Source organism: Aquarana catesbeiana, linkage group LG06 (genome assembly GCF_042186555.1).
Source record: "Aquarana catesbeiana isolate 2022-GZ linkage group LG06, ASM4218655v1, whole genome shotgun sequence".
Classification (NCBI taxonomy): domain Eukaryota; kingdom Metazoa; phylum Chordata; class Amphibia; order Anura; family Ranidae; genus Aquarana; species Aquarana catesbeiana.
Genome location: NC_133329.1, coordinates 82,081,229 through 82,100,780, shown reverse-complemented (window position 1 = coordinate 82,100,780; position 19,552 = coordinate 82,081,229). Strand labels below are relative to the sequence as shown.

The window sequence follows — 19,552 nt, the reverse complement described above, 5'->3', positions numbered from 1 at the left end:
TTCACAATCAGTTTTCTTTAGAAGTCCTGATTACACGCAGCATCCTAAGCCCTGATGAAGATGGGACATCCAGGACCCCCCGAAATGTGTTGGCTTTGAATAATTTGGAAAAAAAAAAAAACACCTTTTCCTGATTCTATATTTTAAAGGTGTGGAGCTTTCAGAAACCCTGAGCACCCAGACCAGAGCCTTTAGTCTTGCAAAAAAAAAAAAATAGAGGTTTAAAAGCTAAACTTAAAGTGTTACTAAACCCAGGACCCTGCATTCACTATATCTGGTCTCCCACAGTACACAGAACATGGAAATGTAATTATTTTAGTGAATATAAACTGCTAAATACCTTTTTTCATATCAGCCGATCAGATGCACCCTCCCCTTTCCGACAGAAAATGTGCGCTCGGAGCTTGTTGTCGGAATTTCCAACTAAAATTTTCCGACAACAAAATCCACTCGCGTAAATTCCGATCGTGTGTATACAAGTATGACGCACAAAGATCCATGCATGCTCAGAATCAAGCAGAAGAGCAGCACTGGCTATAGAACTTCATTTTTCTTAGCTCATCGTATGTGTTGTACGTCACCGCGTTCTTGACGTTCGGAAATTCCAATCAGCTTTGTGTGACCGTGTGTATGCAAGACAAGTTTGAGCCAACATCTGTCGGAAAAAATCCGATGGATTTTGTTGTTGGAATGTGCGATCGTGTGTACAGGGCATAACTGTATCTGAGCACCACAAACCGAAAACACTATTTTATTCATGTTGAATATTCAAAGCAAACTTACCTATTCATCCATGTCTCTATGCTTTATTTTGTTGAGAAATCACTTAAAAAAAAAAAAAACACCCCACCTAGCATTTCTAACCACAGCCATCTTAAGTAAGGACAGATGATTCGTGTTGAATTTACTTCCTGGAATCCATCTGCCCTTAACTCAAGCATTCAGGAAGGAGGGTTTGTTTGGCTGAGAAAGCACCTCCTCCATATTAAAGAAAATAAAAAAAATAATGACCATGCAGACTCCCGGGATGCAGGACATCATTCTGGCCTAGGTCATAAACAAGGAAGCAGCTGAAGGAATGTAAATATATAAAAACCTTCCTATTTACTAATACTAGCAACATAAGGTATACACATAGTAATTTTTAATGGAGAGAGTTTAGCGCCAGTCTCTGCCATGGACATACATGCATCAAGTTAATCTGGTCAAACAGTTTTCAACGGACACCATTTTTTTCTTTAAATGAGGTTGTAGAACACTCCGTTTACTCTACTGTGACCCGACTTCGATGTGACTTTGCATATTCTGTGGGGCCAAGTCGTACTGTAAATTGCACCAAAGTAGTGCAGGAACCTTTTCCAAAATCGCACCGTTCTGAGTCGATTTGATTAGATCGGGCACGGCTGAAACAAACATAGGGATAACATGCAAACTGGGTGTCACAGTACTACAAACCAAGCCACAGTGCTGTCCCTTACTATCATCTGTCAGCTGACCCACACGGAGCCTTCTCATCTGTCATTCCGATCCTGACGTTCTGAAGTAGCAACGTCTAGGTGTTGCTTGTTTCACTTGCTTTCTAACCTACAGATAATCTCCACCCCGTCCAGATGTTTAGTGACCTCTGTATGCAATCCGGAAAGCACAAAACGCACACACGCTCCTGCTAACCTACTTTGAAGAGCTCTGTGCTCCAGTCTACAAGTCTCGTGTTCCAAGCAAGCTGTCACCATAGAGATTAATGAGCAGTCACTGTGCAGCACATGATAACTGCAGTTTAAAAACAGAGGAAGAAAAAAAAAAAAAAAATCTGAAGGACCTTTCTCATAAAACAAGAAAGTCATTTCAATATCATAGAAGGGGGATGTCCACGTGACAGAACAGCTTGAGCGAGCTGAAGTTTAACTGCGTTTTCCTGCAAGGCTTCAGTAACATATGGGTAAACATTTACCCTGCATAATGGAAGTGACATTCCTCTGTGCTACAGGCTGCAGGAATGACAGCTGCTTAGAATACAGCACAAGGCCTCCAAGCTGCTGGATCTGGCGCCAAATCCTCAGGGCGAGTTATAAGTCCACTGTGATGGAGCACAAGCCCGGCATTATGCCATTGGGGCTGTATACTCTACGGCATGGGCAAAGTGGTGCGGTTTCTAGCTTCTATTTGCAATTAAAGCCCAACTCCGGACAAAAAAAAAAAAAAAGTTTTCCCATGCAGTGGGGCTGTGTCCGCACTGCACAGGTCAACTGCTCATTTTTTGCCTAGGGCAGGGGGTCCCCAAACTTTTATTGTCCTTCAGATTTTAGGGGTGCCGGACTACAGTCAGTGGTAGCTGAAAATGCCCCAGCGTCACTGAGAGCAACAGTGACTCAGGCTTGGTATGTATGAAAATTATATAGCAGTAGTCAGCATGAGGAGGAATAGCACCCCATCACTGATGTTAGTTGAAAGAATAGTACCCTATTGATGGAAGAATATCATTGGTAATAAATTGGGGGAATAGTGCCCTACCGTTGGTGTCAATAGGAGGAATGGTATCCCATCATTGGTATCAGTGAGAGGAATTGCACCCCATCATTTGTGTCAATGGGAGAAATTATGCCCCATTGTTGGTGTCACTGAAAGTGGGAGAAAATATGTGCCACCGTTGGTGTCAGTGGAAAGAATGGTGCCTCTTGCATCATTGGGGGGAATGGTGTCTTAAAGGGGTTGTAAACCCTCATGTGTTTTCACTTTAATGCATCCTATTCATTAAATTCATTAAGGTGAAAAAAAACACCTGGCAGTCACCGGCCCCCCCAGTTTTACTTACCTGAGCCTCTAAATCTCCTCGGCGGAGACGTGCTATCCCTCTCTGCACAGGGTCCCGGGTCTTTAATGGATAGATTGATAGCAGCACAGCCATTGGCTCCCACTGTAGTCAATCAAATCCAATGACACGGGGGGCGGGGCCGAGTCCAGCATTCGTGTCTGTGGACGCAAATGCTGGACTCGGGAGTGCACCCACAAGGTAACCCCTTCGGGAGAGCGCTTCCCCAGGGGGTTATCTGATGTGGGGAGGAAAATGTCTTGGTATGCTGATGCCTTAAGAGTTCCTCTCACTGGAACTAAGGTGCCGAGCCCAACCCCTGAAATACAACCCCACACCATAATCCCCCCTCCACCAAACTTTACACTTGGCACAATACAGCCAGGCAACTACCGTTTTGACAACTGCCATACCCAGACAGACACTTCCATCGGATTGTCAGACAGAGGTGTGATTCGTCACTCCAGAGAACACATCTCCACTGCTCTGGAGTCCAGTGGCGGCGTGCTTTACCCCACTGCATCCGCTTTGCATTGCACTTGGTGATGTAAGGCTTGGATGCAGCTGCTCGGCCATGGAAACCATTTCCATGAAGCGCTCTACCCACTTTTGTTGTGCTAATCTGAAGGCCACACAAAGTTTGGAGGTCTGTAACTATTAACTCTGCAGTTGGCGACTTCTGCACACTGTAAAGCTTCAGCATGTGCTGACCCGCAGTGGCGGCGTGCTTTACGCCACTGCACTGACGCTTTGCATTGCACTTGGTGATGTAAGGCTTGGATGCAGCCGCTCGGCCATGGAAACCCATTCTACGAAGCGCTCTACGCACTGTTGTTGTGCTAATCTGAAGGTCACATGAAGTTTGGAGGTCTGTAGCTATTGACTCTGCAGACAGTTGGCGACTTCTGCACACTGTAAAGCTTCAGCATGCGCTGATCCCGCTCTGCCATTTTATGTGGCCTACCACTTTGTGGCCGAGTTGCTGTTCCCAGTTGCTTCCACTTTGTTATAATACAACTAATAGTTGAATGTGGAATATTTAGTAGCAAGGAAGTTTCAAGGATGGACCCATTCTTTCACAAATGTTTGTAGAAGCAGTCTGCATGCCTAGTTGCTTGATTTTATACACATGATTGCAATTATTTGGAGGGGTGTCCCAATACATTTGGCAATATAGTGTACTTACCTAATCCCCCCCCACACAAGACAAGTCCCTGTGGCTCCTCCCCCCCCCCACACACACACGACAAGCCCCTGTGGCTCCTCCCCCCCACACACAAGACAAGCCCCTGTGGCTCCTCCCCCCCCACACAAGACAAGCCCCTGTGGCTCCTCCCCCCCCACACAAGACAAGCCCCTGCGGCTCCTCCCCCCCCACACACAAGACAAGCCCCTGTGGCTCCTCCCCCCCATGGTCTTGCGGTCTTGAGCGGTGGACTTTTCCTGATGTCATCACACCCATAAACCTGCTCTGGACATGAGAACGTCAGGAACAGTCCACCGCTGGATTGTGTGTGTGTGTGTGTGGGGGGGGGGGCTATTTGCAAATGGAGCAGAGAATCGGGTGAGTAAAGGCTTTCTCCTCTCCCCTGGACAAAACAAGCAGTTCATCCATGCAGTGCGGGCGCAACCCCACTGCATGGGAAACCATTTCTTTGCCTGGAGTTGGGCTTTAAAGCAAAACACCAGCCAAAAACAAGATAAAATTGATAGCCCATTAGGTCTGCAGTTCTGACAGTGCTCTCAAGCAATATATTGAACATTATGTGCGCGCTGTGGTAATGTCAGGGACCGCATTTGAGGCTCCCCCCTTAGCTCATATGTTGACAACCACTGCTATAGAATCCCTTGAATGTCATCCGGGTTGCTATTACATCCAAGATGGTGGCATCCAGCAGCAGATTTAGGGTCTTTGGATGTCTACACAAGGCAGGCTTTAATAGGTACATGGATATACAATCTGATCTTTTTGTTGAAAAGAATGGTTTGGTGACTGGATACCATAGCACAGATCATTAGCAGGCTGAACCACCCTGCAGATGCCCAGAATTTCCTAGTAAACAAAGTCCTGCACGGCGGGCCCCGTTCCAGTGCTCAATGGCTGCCGTCACAGCCTGCTACCTGCACATGCACCTTGTTGCTGAGAGACAGCAGAGAAGACTGTGGGACAATGCCGCGCTCCACAGTACAGATCATTAATCATTTAGGCAGCTTTGTCTAAACCAGCAGAGTATTCTCAGTGAAGGGGGAGTGCCTACGTGTGTGGCAATTTCCTAGATGGCCTCGAGTACAGTATACAATAATAAAGAGGACATCAGCTTTTCGCATTAAAAAAAAAAAAAAAAAAAAAAAAAAAAAAGAAGATATACACACACACACAATTGCGTGTTTGTGCGACGCTGTACACAAATAAAATGTGTCCTTTTTTTTCCCCCTCGCAAATAGAGCTTTCTTTTGGTGGTATTTGATCACCTCTGCGGTTTTTATTTTTTGCGCTATAAACAAAAAGAGAGCGACAATTTTGAAAATAAATAAAAAATATATATATATATATATATATATATATATATATATATATATATATATATATATATATATATATATATATATATATATACATACACACATATATATATATACATATATATATATATATATATATACACATATATATACAGGGGGTCCCCTAGTTACAAACATCCGACTTACAAACGACTCCTACTTACAAACGGAGGGAGACAACAGGAAGTGAGAGGAAATCTACCCCTAGGAAGGGAAATTCACTCCTGTAAGAGTTATTATGGGGAAAAGGTACCTCCACTGATGCTTTATCACCAATCCTTGTTTCCACAACAATCCAACATTTTCAAAATCCAATTGTCACTGGGACAGGAAGTGAGGTGAAATCTTCTGTACAGGGGCACACACAGCAAAACAAACATTACAGGGGTGTTAACCCTTCCCTATGCTAGCCAAAAAGCTTAAAAATATTTTTTTTGGCTGGAGCTACACTTAAAAAATGTACCTGTTCCGACTTACAAACAGATTCAACTTAAGAACAAACCTACAGTCCCTAACTTGTTTGTAACCCGGGGACCCCCTGTATATATATATATATATATATATATATATATATATATAAAACTTCCTGCTATTAAACAGCCAATATATAAAAAAAAGTAACAAAGTCGAATTTCTTTTTTCAATTTAGGCCAATATGTATTCTGCTACATATTTTTGTTTAAAAAAAATCCCAATAAGCGTATATTAATTGGTTTGCTCAAAAGTTATAGCATCTTCAAACTATGGGATATTTTTGTGGAACTTTATTTTTTTAATAGTAATGGCGGCGATCAGTGACTTATAGCAGGACTGCGATATTGCGATATTGCGATAGACAAAAAGAACACCAAGTGACACTTTGGAGACTTTTTTGGGGCCAGTGACACCAATACAGTGATCAGTGCTAAAAAAATATGCACCGTCACTGTAATAACGACACTGGCTGGGAAGGGGTTAACATCAAGGGCGATCAAAAGGGTTAAACGTGTCCCTAGAGAGTGCTTGCTAACTGTGGGGGATGCTTTAACTCCTCCTTAGCAGAAACACAGGATCTCTATCTTCTCTTGTCACAGAACGGTGATCGGCTTTGTTTACATCGGCAGACCGCTGTTCTGCCTCTCCCAGTAACGATCGGCGAGTCCCAGTGGACATCGGGTCCGCTTGACCCGCTGACTGGCTCCTGCTGTGTCCAAACGAGTTTGTAAATGTTGAACACAGATCCTAATGAGAGTGCTGATTGCCACTTTAAACAAGCTGCTAGCAGGACTTCAACACTTCTTGAAGCTTACTGAAAAGCCTGCTAGCAGCTTGCATAAAGTGGCAATCAACACTCCTATTAAAATTTGTGTTCAAACATTTATAAACTGGAGCTGAAGGTTACTTTAAAAACTTCAACAAAGCTTGCTGTTCACACTGCTCTTATACAAACTGAAGCCCGTTTAAAACAGGCCTTATTCCCACTTGGACTAAGCATCCTTGGTTGTTTTTCAGGGTTTTTTTTTTTTATATGCATTTTCATTTTGCAAATTTTTTATTTCTTTTTTTTTTTTTTTAATGGAAAGCTAGTTACTTGGCTTTTCAGGTGCTCCTGCTGAAGTCTATTGAGGCCAAAATGCGTCAGTCTGTCCCAAAAGAAGTTAATGTACTTTTGCAAGCGATGAGCCTTTCAGCAACATTACGCTCCGGTGTGAATGGCCCCCCCAATGAGTCTACTGGAAAACCTACCGTCAAGTGCTGAAACGCTTTCGGTGAATCTTCATATCACTCAGGTGTGAATGGGGCCTGAAGGGAGCCCCGTGCCGATGCAAAAGCTTTCCTCTAGCCCCATATACAGTGATACAGAATGGAGGGTAAGGCTGCTGGCAGAGCAGTGAGGTCATCGCAGGCCTTCCTTCCCCGACTACAGCTCTGGCCCTGCACAGTCCACAGAGACAAGATGATCACGAGACTGCAGGATAAAGCTGCTGAAAAATAGCGTGTCGATTTTATGCCCGACTAATTTGTCAACTTTGTGATCACATCTACATTACATTTGTGCTGGGAAGTCCAGTGATCTTGCAGAAAAGGTATGCAAGCTGACATGGATGAAGTGTCATGCGGGTTACCTTGTCAGTTTGACATTCTTTTTTTTAATTTTCCAACAGTTTCCAAAAAAGGGGGCGATGTAAAATGTCACCGTCATAAATACTGCCTCCAGTTCCTGCAGTTGGTTCAGTCCAGATCCTCCTCCTTTCATGCATGACTGAAAGTAGTATTAAACCCAAAAGCAAACATTATATTGCAGCTTACAATTCCTAGATGTGATGGCTGCATCAGCTTCTCTTTTCTAGGCTTTCCAGTCCTCATATTTAATCTGGTGATCTGGCCCATAAGTCTGTTTTTCAAAACCTGCAGATGTAGTAGTAAGAGGGAAACCATTTGCCACTGACAGGGGTGCAAACAATGATCCGTTTTTGTTGTTTTTTTTTTTTGTTTGTTTACAGGATATAAAAACTTCATCGCAAAAAGGAAAAAAAAAACAGTTTGCTGTAACTGCTTAAAATACTTCAAACAGAAGGCCGTCTCCCCACCTTGTCTCAGCAGTCGACAGCAGAGAGGACAGAACTCCTCCACCAGATCCTGCGCTTCTCCGTGTAGCCATGGAGAGACTCGTCTCTGCCCCCCTGCCCCCCCCCCCCCAATCTTAGCAGTCAACAGCAGAGAGGACAGAACTCCTCCACCAGATCCTGCGCTTCTCCGTGTAGCCATGGAGAAGCTCGTCTCTGCAATACACCCCCCCCCCCCAATCTCAGCAGTAGGCAGTAGAGAGGAGGACAGAACACCTCTGTCAGATCCTGCGCTTCTCTTTACAGCTGTGGAGAGGCTCGTCTCTCCCCCCCCATCTTAGCATTCGACAGCAGAGAGAACAGAACTCCTCCACCAGATCCTGCGCTTCTCTTTACAGCGGAGGAGTGGCTGGTCTCTGCCCCGCCCCCCCTCCACAGTCAACAGCAGGGAGGTCAGAACTGGTTCTACAGATTGTGCACCTCTCTTCTCTGTGAAGCCCACCTTGTTGTCTTCAGCAGACTCTGGAAACTGACTCCAGCCCCCCCTCTGGTCCTCCTCAGCTCTGCTCTGGCAGCATCACAAGGTATGGGGGTGCACTGTGAAGGAAGGGGGGGGGGTGCTCTGAACATCTTGTCTGTGGAGAGGCTCGTCCCTGCCCTCTCCTCCCTACCTCAGCAGTCAGCAGCAGAGAGGACAGAACTCCTCCGCCAGATCCTGCGCTTCTCCGTGTAGCCATGGAGAGACTCGTCTCTGCCCCCCTGCCCCCCCCCCCCAATCTTAGCAGTCAACAGCAGAGAGGACAGAACTCCTCCACCAGATCCTGCGCTTCTCCGTGTAGCCATGGAGAAGCTCGTCTCTGCAATACACCCCCCCCCCCCAATCTCAGCAGTAGGCAGTAGAGAGGAGGACAGAACACCTCTGTCAGATCCTGCGCTTCTCTTTACAGCTGTGGAGAGGCTCGTCTCTCCCCCCCCCCATCTTAGCATTCGACAGCAGAGAGAACAGAACTCCTCCACCAGATCCTGCGCTTCTCTTTACAGCGGAGGAGTGGCTGGTCTCTGCCCCGCCCCCCCTCCACAGTCAACAGCAGGGAGGTCAGAACTGGTTCTACAGATTGTGCACCTCTCTTCTCTGTGAAGCCCACCTTGTTGTCTTCAGCAGACTCTGGAAACTGACTCCAGCCCCCCCTCTGGTCCTCCTCAGCTCTGCTCTGGCAGCATCACAAGGTATGGGGGTGCACTGTGAAGGAAGGGGGGGGGATGCTCTGAACATCTTGTCTTACAGATAGAACCTGCCCCTTTGAGGGCAATTATAATGCTGATGCGGCACACAATGAAATTGACCTCTAGCTTAAAAAATGTCAGCTGGAACTTGGCTTCAATTTGTTTAGTGTATCTAAACGTGCTAATCCACAAAACACTCCCTTCCACCCAGAAGGACAATGCTGCTGTCTAAAATGGTGCCTCCTGTGCTCCTTCATCCAAAGTGGGGGGCACCCTAAGAGGTCAAAAACAGAGGAAAAAATGGCCTGACGATAGAAAATGAATGCAGCCATTAGATCGAAGGATTGGTAAGCTGCAATATATTACATTTTGGGTTTAATACCGCTTTAAGGGCTTGAAGTCATTATTTGATTAACAAAGGGGCCCCCCAAGTTTGTAGACTTCCAGGGTACTCCGGGAGACGTCTCTGAGGGGGATCCCGTTGAAGCCCCTTGCTTAGCACTTTAGCGAGCAGAAAGCAACACACATGATCACTGCAATCTGTTTTTTTTTCACATTGTAAGTTGTTTATTGTGCGACGATCGTTATTCTTGCGGCTGTCATCCTACAGATGAAGTCATTCAGGTAGAAAGCAGGGCAGAGGAATTTACATTCTGTACAGACACGCTACTCTTCCATCCCCTCCACAGACAAAAACAGCTCGTTTTACTCCATCACCCCCATCGTCCTCCATGGGAGTCTCTACAGCCTCCACCACCAGCCCCCCGGCAGTGAAGGGAAGCCGAGTTTTCAAGAAGCTAGTTGGCGTTACCGGGCTTGTCCTATGTGGCAAAGGATTCTGGGAATTGGCGTTCAGCTGCTGCACATGATCAAAAAACACAGGGACAGCATCTGATGTGCTTATTTGACCTGCAGACGGTAGGAGAAACCCTTGTGTGTGGGGGAGCCCAGATTTAGGGACACACGTATCTCCAACATTCGCTTTAGGCAGACCAGGTAAACGTGTCTGTATTTGTATCTGCTGAGTCTGGGCCTTTGTCTACTATCCTAAGGCATAACTGAAAACCAAAACGTACATCATAGCATAACGTTACCACTAAACTATTTTCTAACACGTCTATCCCTGTGCAGGGAAAAACATATCCCAGACACATGTTCAGCTTCAGATGTATGGCTGTACAGCAATCTCCTCCATGTACAATGCTAGAGGAAGTGTTGGGTAGGGCTCTAGACTCCAAAAAGGTAAGTATAGTATGACAAACATACCAGCAAGAGTGATGGAAGGGATCCCCGGAGTTTTCTGAAGAGAGTGTATAAAGAGGAGGCGATATCAAGTCCAGAAAAGGGTTTTTGTCACTAGCAAGATGTCAGAAGGTAAACAAGTTTCAAGTTCACTAATCTCCCTTTATCAGGGCTTGAAGAGAATACTGGAGTGGATACTGCAAAAAGCAAAGACCAGTCTGAAGAGTATATAAAAAAAAAGGAGAAGAGATCAAGTCCAGAAAAGGTTTCTTTGTCAATAGCAAGATGTCAGAAGGCAAAATGAGTTTCGGGCTCACTAATCTCCCTTTATCAGGGCTTGAAGATAATACTGGAGTGGTTCCTGCAAAAAGCAAAAGACCAGTCTGAAAAGTATATAAAAAAAAAAAAAAAAGGAGAAGAGATCAAGTCCAGAAAAGGTTTCTGTCACTAGCAAGATGTCAGAAGGTAAAACGAGTTTCGGGCTCACTGATCTCCCTTGATCAGGGCTTGAAGATAATACTGGAGTGGTTCCTGCAAAAAGCAAAAGACCAGTCTGAACTGAAGAGTATATAAAAGAAGGAGAGATCAAGTCTAGAAAAAGTACGTCACTAGCAAAATGTCAGAAGGTAAAGGAGTTTCAGGGGTCACAAATCTGTTGGTGTTGGGTAGGGCTCTAGACTCCAAAAGGTAAGTATAGAATTACAAACATACCAGCAAGAGTGATGGTAGGCATCCCCGGAGTTTTCTGAAGAGAGTGTATAAAGAGAAGGCGATATCAAGTCCAGAAAAGGTTGTCACTTGCAAGATGTCAGAAGGTAAACAAGTTTCAAGTTCACTAATCTCCCTTTATCAGGGCTTGAAGAGAATACTGGAGTGGATACTGCAAAAAGCAAAGACCAGTATGAAAAGTATATAAAGAAAAGGAGAAGAGATCAAGTCCAGAAAAGGTTTCTTTGTCAATAGCAAGATGTCAGAAGGCAAACGAGTTTCGGGCTCACTAATCTCCCTTTATCAGGGCTTAAAGATAATACTGGAGTGGTTCCTGCAAAAAGCAAAAGACCAGTCTGAACTGAAGAGTATATAAAAGAAGGAGAGATCAAGTCTAGAAAAAGTACGTCACTAGCAAAATGTCAGAAGGTAAATGAGTTTTGGGGGTCACAAATCTCCCTTTATCAGGGCTTTTATATTGACATTTACAGATGATAGAAGATAATACTGGAGTGGTTACTGGAAAAATCAAAGACTGGTCTAAAGAATATATTTAAAAAAAAAAAAGAAAAAAAAAAAAGAAGGAGAGATCAAGTCCAGAAAAGGTTTATTCTTCATAAGCAAAAATGTCAGAAAGTATATCAAACACATTTAAGGCCTCACAAATCCCCTCATTGGGGTTTTTATGTTGGTGTTTACTGATGATTGAAAGTAATACTGGATAGGTTATTGCCCAAAAACAAAAAAAAACACAAAACAAAAAAACACAAAAAAAAAAAAAACACAAAAAACAAAAAAAAAAACACAAAAAACAAAAAAAAACACAAAAAACAGTTTGATGTAAAAAGTCTAGATCTAGATTAAGTCCAGTAAAGGTTTTTTCCTTAAAAGATCGATCTCAGAAGGTAAATGTGTTTTGAGGCTCACAAATCTTATCAGGGCTTTGGTACATTGGTATTTATGGATGATTGAAGATAATACTGGAGTGGTTACTGCAAAAATCAAAGACCAGTCTGAAGAGTATATAGAAAGGGAGGAGAGGTCAAGTCCAAAAACAGTTTATTCTTTACAAGCAAGAGGTCAGAAAGTATATTCAACAGGTTTCAGGGCTCACAAATCCCAATTCATCAGGATTTCTATATTGGTATTTACTAATGATTGAAAAGCATACCGGACAGGTTACCGAAGAAAAGAAAAAACAGTTTGAAGAACATGTAAAAGGAAGGAGAAATCCACAAATCTACATCAAGTCCAGAAAAAGTTTATTTGTTGCAAGAAAGATCTCAGAAGGCAAACGAGTTTCGAGGGTCACAAATCTCCCTTTATCAGGGCTTTTATATTGGTATTTACGGATGATTGAACAGAATACTGGAACGGTTACTGTGAAAAACAAAGACCAGCCTGAAGCATATAAAAAAAGGAGGAAAGAAAGTTCAGAAAAGATTTATTCTTCACAAGCAAGAAGTCAGAAAATCTATCCAACACGTTTTGAGGCTCACGAATCCCCCCTTCATGGGGGGGGGTTTATAATGGTATTTACTGATTGAAAAATATTGGACAGGTTATTGCTGAAAACAAAAACCATTTTGAAGAAAATGTAAAAGGAGGAGAAACCCACAAACCTAGATCAAGTCCAGTAGGCTTAATGTACACATGTGACGTTTTAAAACCTCTCCCGAACGATTTAACTTTTGCCACGTTTACATGCCGCATTTGCGCTTAGAAGCGTTTTTTTTTTTTGCAAATAAAAAAATGCATCTCCATTACACACGCCGCAAGTTACCACGTTTACATGCGTTTACAAGCTGTTACAGGCAATTGGCGTTTCAAATGCCTCTGAACATGCGTCCTGAACGCATTTTTTTTTGCTTTCCAAAAAATGCTTCTAAACTCAACTGCCTAGAAACTACTATAAACGACCCTGTGTACATGTACTGATAAGATAACAGAGGAGAGTTCAAGGGCAGTTGAAAAAAACGACCAACTGCACCTAAACATTTGTTTACCAGCAGCAGTGTACATGAAGCCTAAAGGTTTATTAATCACAAGCAAGATGTCAAAAGGTAAACGCGTTTTGGGGCTCACAAATCTCCTTTTATCAGGGCTTTAATATGTTGGTATTTATGGATGATTAAAGATAATACTGGAGTGGTTATCAAGGGAAAAAAAGACCAGCCTGAAGGATACATAAAAGGTGAACGCCACCACAAATATAGATCAAGGTGTATTTGTTACAAGCAAGATGCCAGAAGCCAACATGTTCCGGGTTTCCCAAATCCCTCTTCATCAGGGCTTTTTTCTATATGCAGATTTACAGGTGATCAAAGAGTATACTGGACGGGTTATTTTACAAAAAAATGAAGATCAGGTGAGACAGGCAAACTGCACTGCCTGTTCTGCAATAACGTGTCAAATATTATCCCCAATCATCTGTAAATGCCAGCATAAAGACCTAGTGAAGGGGGATTTGTGAACCCCAGAAACGAATTGGCTTTAATTTGACCTACTGCTTGTGATATATAAACCTTAACCAAACTTGATCTATACTTATAGCACCCTCATCCCTTTAAATTTACTCTCCTCCATCCAAGGGCAGATAACTTGAGCAACTACCTCCACGTACCTAGGTTTGTGGGAACACCAAAACTCAGGTCAACCTGATATGCAAATTGCAATTTCCTTGTGAAATAAAGTGCTGATTAACTTACAGCTCCCTCTCCCCAACGCACTTAACCATTGGTCAGAAAGTCCACTCATTAAAAGTGATCAAGAAGTCAGCAAACAGTGGGAGGGATTGCACACTTTCAGCGGGTGAAGTTTGAATATAAATATTAGAGCAGATCGAGCATAAAATTTCAAGAATTTTGCCAAGCAAAGGTTTGTATTACCAGTTATATAGTATTTTCCTCAGGGCAACTTTAGGGGTAATGCTCAGGTTAGAAAAAGTTTTCACTAGCTACAGTCTAGAAGTTAACCTACGGCCATATCACAAATACAAAGAAAAGCTTAATGGTGAACAATTGGCACCATAAAGTACCTGAAAGAACCATTCTTAAAAACAAAGTCCCTTGCAGAAGGTCATCTACACCTGAAAAAAACCCCTAGACTTTTAGCATTGGAAAAAAGGCCCAGCCCACCCCATTCCACAAAGCAGTGCTGCTCCATGCCTAAGCAGCCTATTGCCTCAAGTCTTGGCTGGGTTCACAAATTGCTGATGCTGGTCAGTCCCTGCTGCTGCCTCTCACCTTGTGACTTGCGACTCGTACTATGGGACTTTATCGGTCTGTTGTCTCTCAAAATAATTGTCAACTCAACCCAACGTAGTAGGTTGTTAAATTCTAAAATCCCATCTGACACACAGATTTTAAAAACACACATACTATTGAACAAAACCCATATTGTTTCCCATCCCCTCCACTGCTATACATATACACCTGACTGCTCCAGAAAAGGTCAGAATATTGGCCCACCGGATGTATATAAATTCAATAAAACACATGCATGTTATAATTTCAACCAGAGTAGCCTGGGGAGTGGCTATAATACCTTAACGTGTTTCGCGGATGTGCTTTTTCTGGACAGGTGTTCAGAAAGAGTTGTAGAAATGTTTAAATAAGGTTATGACCCATGGCTATAACCAAAAGGAGCCCATTAGGATGAGAGAGTGGGGAGCACACAACAATGCGGCAAATGCCTAAATAAAATACTAAAACAAACCAGGGGACACAATGTAAGCACCCCCCAAAGTAGAGTGTCCAAGATATCCCAATGTCCTCTCAACTCTCCCTGATGGAATAATAAGGGGTTATATTGGCTTTGCAGACGTACAATAGCGCCCAGTAGGTTATTGCACATGTCTTGGAAGCCATGAGACCCTTTATTGTTCGAACTCTCAGCCATGGCACATTGACTTGACTGAAGCTCTGGAATGGCTTTGTAATGGTAGAAAGTGAAGGAGATGTGAAAAGTTACTTGAGTGGTCCACTTTGATTTAAGCAGTAAAGTAGCGTGTATAAAGGGACAGGCTTGCTTTAACTCAATGGCTACCACTAATTAAAATAAATGGTCTGGGTAAGATTTTAAATTGGACATATTATTATGATAAAAAAAGTTATAGAAGCTTAAAAATATAATGCAGTTTCACACGCTATGGGGCTATGAAAACTGTTAACACAGGAAATGTGAGACCCCAACAAGAGCTAGGATAGGAGAAATATGCTATGACTAAACCAAGTATAATCCCATTAGACAGGCATCTGTTGCGCAAACCTTATTCTTTGGTTAATGTAAGATTAAACTGTGTTTTCAAGAACATAGTTTAAAGTACATGTAAAGCCAAAATCTATTTTTCAGCATGCTTGCCGTCATTACTCACTGTATTCAGTTTTTTATAAGCAAATCACTAGATCCCCTGCAAAGTTACTTAGCTGGAAACCCTGCCAGTAACAGGCTGTTAAGCCACTGCCTTTCCATCAGCAGCAGCATTGTAGACGCCTTCAGTTGGTTATTGGGCTGCCTATGGGGTGTACAGGTTTTGAGCCGAGCTATGGGTCTGTGTATATTCTGTGTATTTTCCAGTGAAAGTTGAAATGTTATGGATCATGTGAAAATGTGACGCTTTGGATAGTTACCAAGTTATAGTTAACTATACTTTTAGAAAGCCCCTGATGATGTCACGTATGACGAAACACACAGGGCGGAACCAGAATGCAAACTACTACGCATGCTCAAATTGCCACGGCCCTTGTTGGGGTCTCGAATTTCCTGTGTTACACATAGCTTAATTTCTGAACTTATTTGTTTTGGTTTCTTTCTATGTATGGGTTGTTACCGACATGTGGTGAAAATGTCATGTCAATAGCACCTTTATGCCCCATACACAGGATCAGAAATTCTGCCAGCAAAAGTTGGATGAGAGCTTTTGGTCAGAAATTCCGACCGTGTGTATGCTCCATCGGACTTTTGCTGGCAGAATTCCAGCAAGCAAAAGATTGAGAGCAGGTTCTCTATTTTTCGGTCGGAAAAAGTTCCTATCCGAAAATGCGTTCGTCTGTATGCAATTCAAACGCTCAAAAAATCATGCATGCTCAGAAACAATTTGACACATGCTCGGAAGCATTGAACTTCATTTTCGCGGCTCGTCGTAGTGTTGTACGTCACTGCGTTCTTGACAGTAGAAAGTTCAGAGAACTTTTGTGTGACCGTGTGTATGCAAGTTTTTTCTGACGGAATTTCTGATTGTGTGTACGGGGCATTAGAAATAGATTTACCTAGAAAAATGGTGACGTGTTCAATACTTATTTTACCCGCTGTATTTCTATGTCGATACTCTGCATTTTGACTCAACTGGTGAGCTGAGCTCTGAGTGACAGTGTGTGCACCTAGCGTTGTTGATGTTTGCAAGCCGACATGCTGCTGCTGGGGTATAGCAGATTGTCTTGTGGAATGTACTGAGCGTTGTTTGACGGCTCTTAGCTGAGGGTCATTCTGGTGAGCTCCCCTCCTGTTGCATTAGGGTGGTGTGTGGTATCACTGTACAAAGACCTGAAGGCTTTTAGGACATAAAGCTTTCTTTCACTATACATGGGGAAGACCACCATCTTTTCTTGGCTCTTCATTGAGACTTGCTTATTATTAATTTTTTTTTTGTGGTCTAACATTGTCTGCACAGATTGAGTGAAGCAAGGTTTAGTGTGTGTATAATATATATATATATATATATCTACAGAGAGAGAGAGAGAGAGAGAGAGAGAGAGAGAGAGAGAGAGAGAGAGAGAGAGAGAGAGAGAGAGAGAGAGAGAGAGAGAGAGAGAGAGAGAGAGAGAGAGAGATAGATAGAGAGATCTCTCTCTCTCATATATATATATATATATATATATATATATATATACACACACCTCTATATCTATCTATCTATCTACACACACACATACACACACAATTTTACTATAGCAATTTATATTTAATATCTAGCACTGCACTTTTGCATACCCTATATGATAGTTACCAATAATCAAGAGGAATGACAGACTGAGCAGTACAAGTCACAAAACAGAATGAAAGACATCTGAAAACATACGTGAACTTGTAAACTTTACTGAATGCAAACCAACAACAGTTGCCTGGAAGGAAATTCCACGTGAAGTATGTTGAAGTAGTGAAGAAGTGTGTGGAAATGAGTGCTCACCATTTCACACACAGAGCCCAAACAGAAAACCTGATCCTCCACTCCAGCCGAGGTTACGGACTCATTCTCTGCATACCATGAATAATATACAGTTCACTGCAAATCAAACATTACATTATAGCATGCACCGCATGTTAATGTGACATTAAACCAACACAAGCTGTGCGCCACCAGCAAACAAAAGACTCGACAGCTCTGTCAATACCAGGCAAAGGACGTCTTACCATCTCATCCAGGGCATAACGCAGCAGGCCGTGCTCGTAGAGGATGAAGAACCTCCGCTGCCATTTCTGTGGAAGAACGAAGATCATCATTAGATGGCAGATTCAAAAACAAGATGTACCTTTTTATAGAAGTTACAGAAGCTTAAAATGAATGTAAACCTACAATATTTTAATTTAAAAATTTTAATGTAATACTTACCTGCTCTGTGCAGTGGTTTTGCACAGAGAAGCCCCGATCCTTCTTATCTGGTGAAATTGAAGGAAACCAGATGTGAGACATACAAAGGCCGCAATTGCTGACCTCTTAACATGCATCTAAACCCAATAAAAAGAAAGAAAAAGATTATTGCAGCCTACCAGTCCTTAGACAGGGAGGCGCCATCAGTTGTATGTATTGGTTTTCACCTGGTGATTTCGTAACACTTCCTGTCCTTGGGTGACAACACCCACTCGCTGTACTGCATGGACAAGCAACGTTGTCACCCTAGCACAGGACTATATAAAGGTCCCCTCTCTCCTCTGTATCAAAAGGGGAAAAGAGCTGAAGTCATCAGTAGTGATGAGCTCAGACATCCTCCAAATACATCTCTAACTGAACTCCAAACTTGTGCTCTCTCTTTTAACCCAATGAGCTGCGAGGCTGGGTCCTTCCACGCCCTGCAGCCCACGTAAACAAAGATGTGATCTGCAGAGCGGGAATGACCCATCCTGATTTCATTAGAGAAAAAAGAAAAGAAAAGCGTTCTAGATTGGAGTGAGATTGGCAGATGCCCAAGCTTACCTCCAGTCCTCAAAAATAACAGAGCAATGTAACCAAGAATGTAGCACAGGAAGTTATCAGCTGACAACATTTCTGGCAGGATCAACGGGCATTTTTTTACACCAACAATGCAAAAAAACACTTTTTTTTTATAACTTATTTAAACACTTCCCGCCCGGCCCATAGCAGATGACGGCCAGGCGGTGGTTCAGTTATCCTGACTGGGCATCATATGATGTCCAGCAGGATAACATGAAGCCACGCGCCCGCAGGGGGCGCGCATCGCAGCGATCGGTGGATCGGTTTGTCAGTCTGACACACCGCTACACCAATCTTTGTAAAGAGCCTCCGGCGGAGACTCTTTACCACGTAATCAGCCGTTTCCAATCACGGCTGATCACGATGTCAATAGGAAGAGCCGTTGATCGGCTTTTCCTCACTCGCGTCTGACAGACGCGAGTAGAGGAGAGCCAATCGGCGGCTCTCCTGACAGGGGGGGGGTCTGCGCAGCCCCCCCTCAGATCACCACACTGGACCACCAGGGATCGCCACTAGGACCACCAGGGAGAGGGGCAACATGTGGATGGCCAGGTATGTACCCCATGGCCATCCACATGTGCCCAGTCAATGCCCAATCTGTGCCAATCTGTGCCCACAAATGGACACTGATTGGCACCATTATATAGCACCGATGCCCAGCAATGCCACCCTTAGGGGCATCAGTGCCATCAGTGCCACCCAGTGTCCATCGGTGCCACCCATAAGTACCCATCAGTGCCACCCATAAGTACCCATCAGTGCCACCTACAAATGCCCATCAATGCCACCTATGAGTGCCCATCAGTGCCGCATACCAGTGCCACCTATCAGTGCCCATCATCAGTGCCCATCAGTGCCGCCGTATCAGTGCCCGTCAGTGCAGCCATATCAGTGCCCGTCATTGAAGAAAACATACTTATTTCCAAAAATTTTTTTACAGAAACAAAGAAAAACGTGTTTTATTTCAAAATTTTCGGTCTTTTTTTATTTGTTGCGCAAAAAATAAAAACCGCAGAGGTGATCAAATACCACCAAAAGAAAGCTCTATTTGTGGGAACAAAATGATAAAAAAAATGGTTTGGGTACAGTGTTGTATGAACTCCAGCCTTAACTTTTAGTCTTGCACATTAGTAAAGGCTCATTTACTGTACTGACATTACTCTCATTTTACTGCACACTGAGCTTTTCTCCCCAACCTGACTGCCCCTGGCCCACCCCCCTTTCCTACCCCCTCCTTTTTCATGCATTGGA

At 43.4% G+C, this 19,552-nt stretch overlaps 1 protein-coding gene across 3 annotated transcripts in view; it reads right to left on the bottom strand.

The window, feature by feature from the left end:
• MPRIP (myosin phosphatase Rho interacting protein) overlaps positions 1–19,552 on the bottom strand; it is a gene marked incomplete in the record, with an annotated part of 237,778 nt that overhangs the window by 165,891 nt on the left and 52,335 nt on the right. For all 3 annotated transcript variants that reach the window (XM_073636314.1, XM_073636315.1, XM_073636316.1), the window contains 1 exon segment: positions 17,503–17,568. In XM_073636314.1, coding sequence (XP_073492415.1) covers positions 17,503–17,568 — 66 coding nt within the window.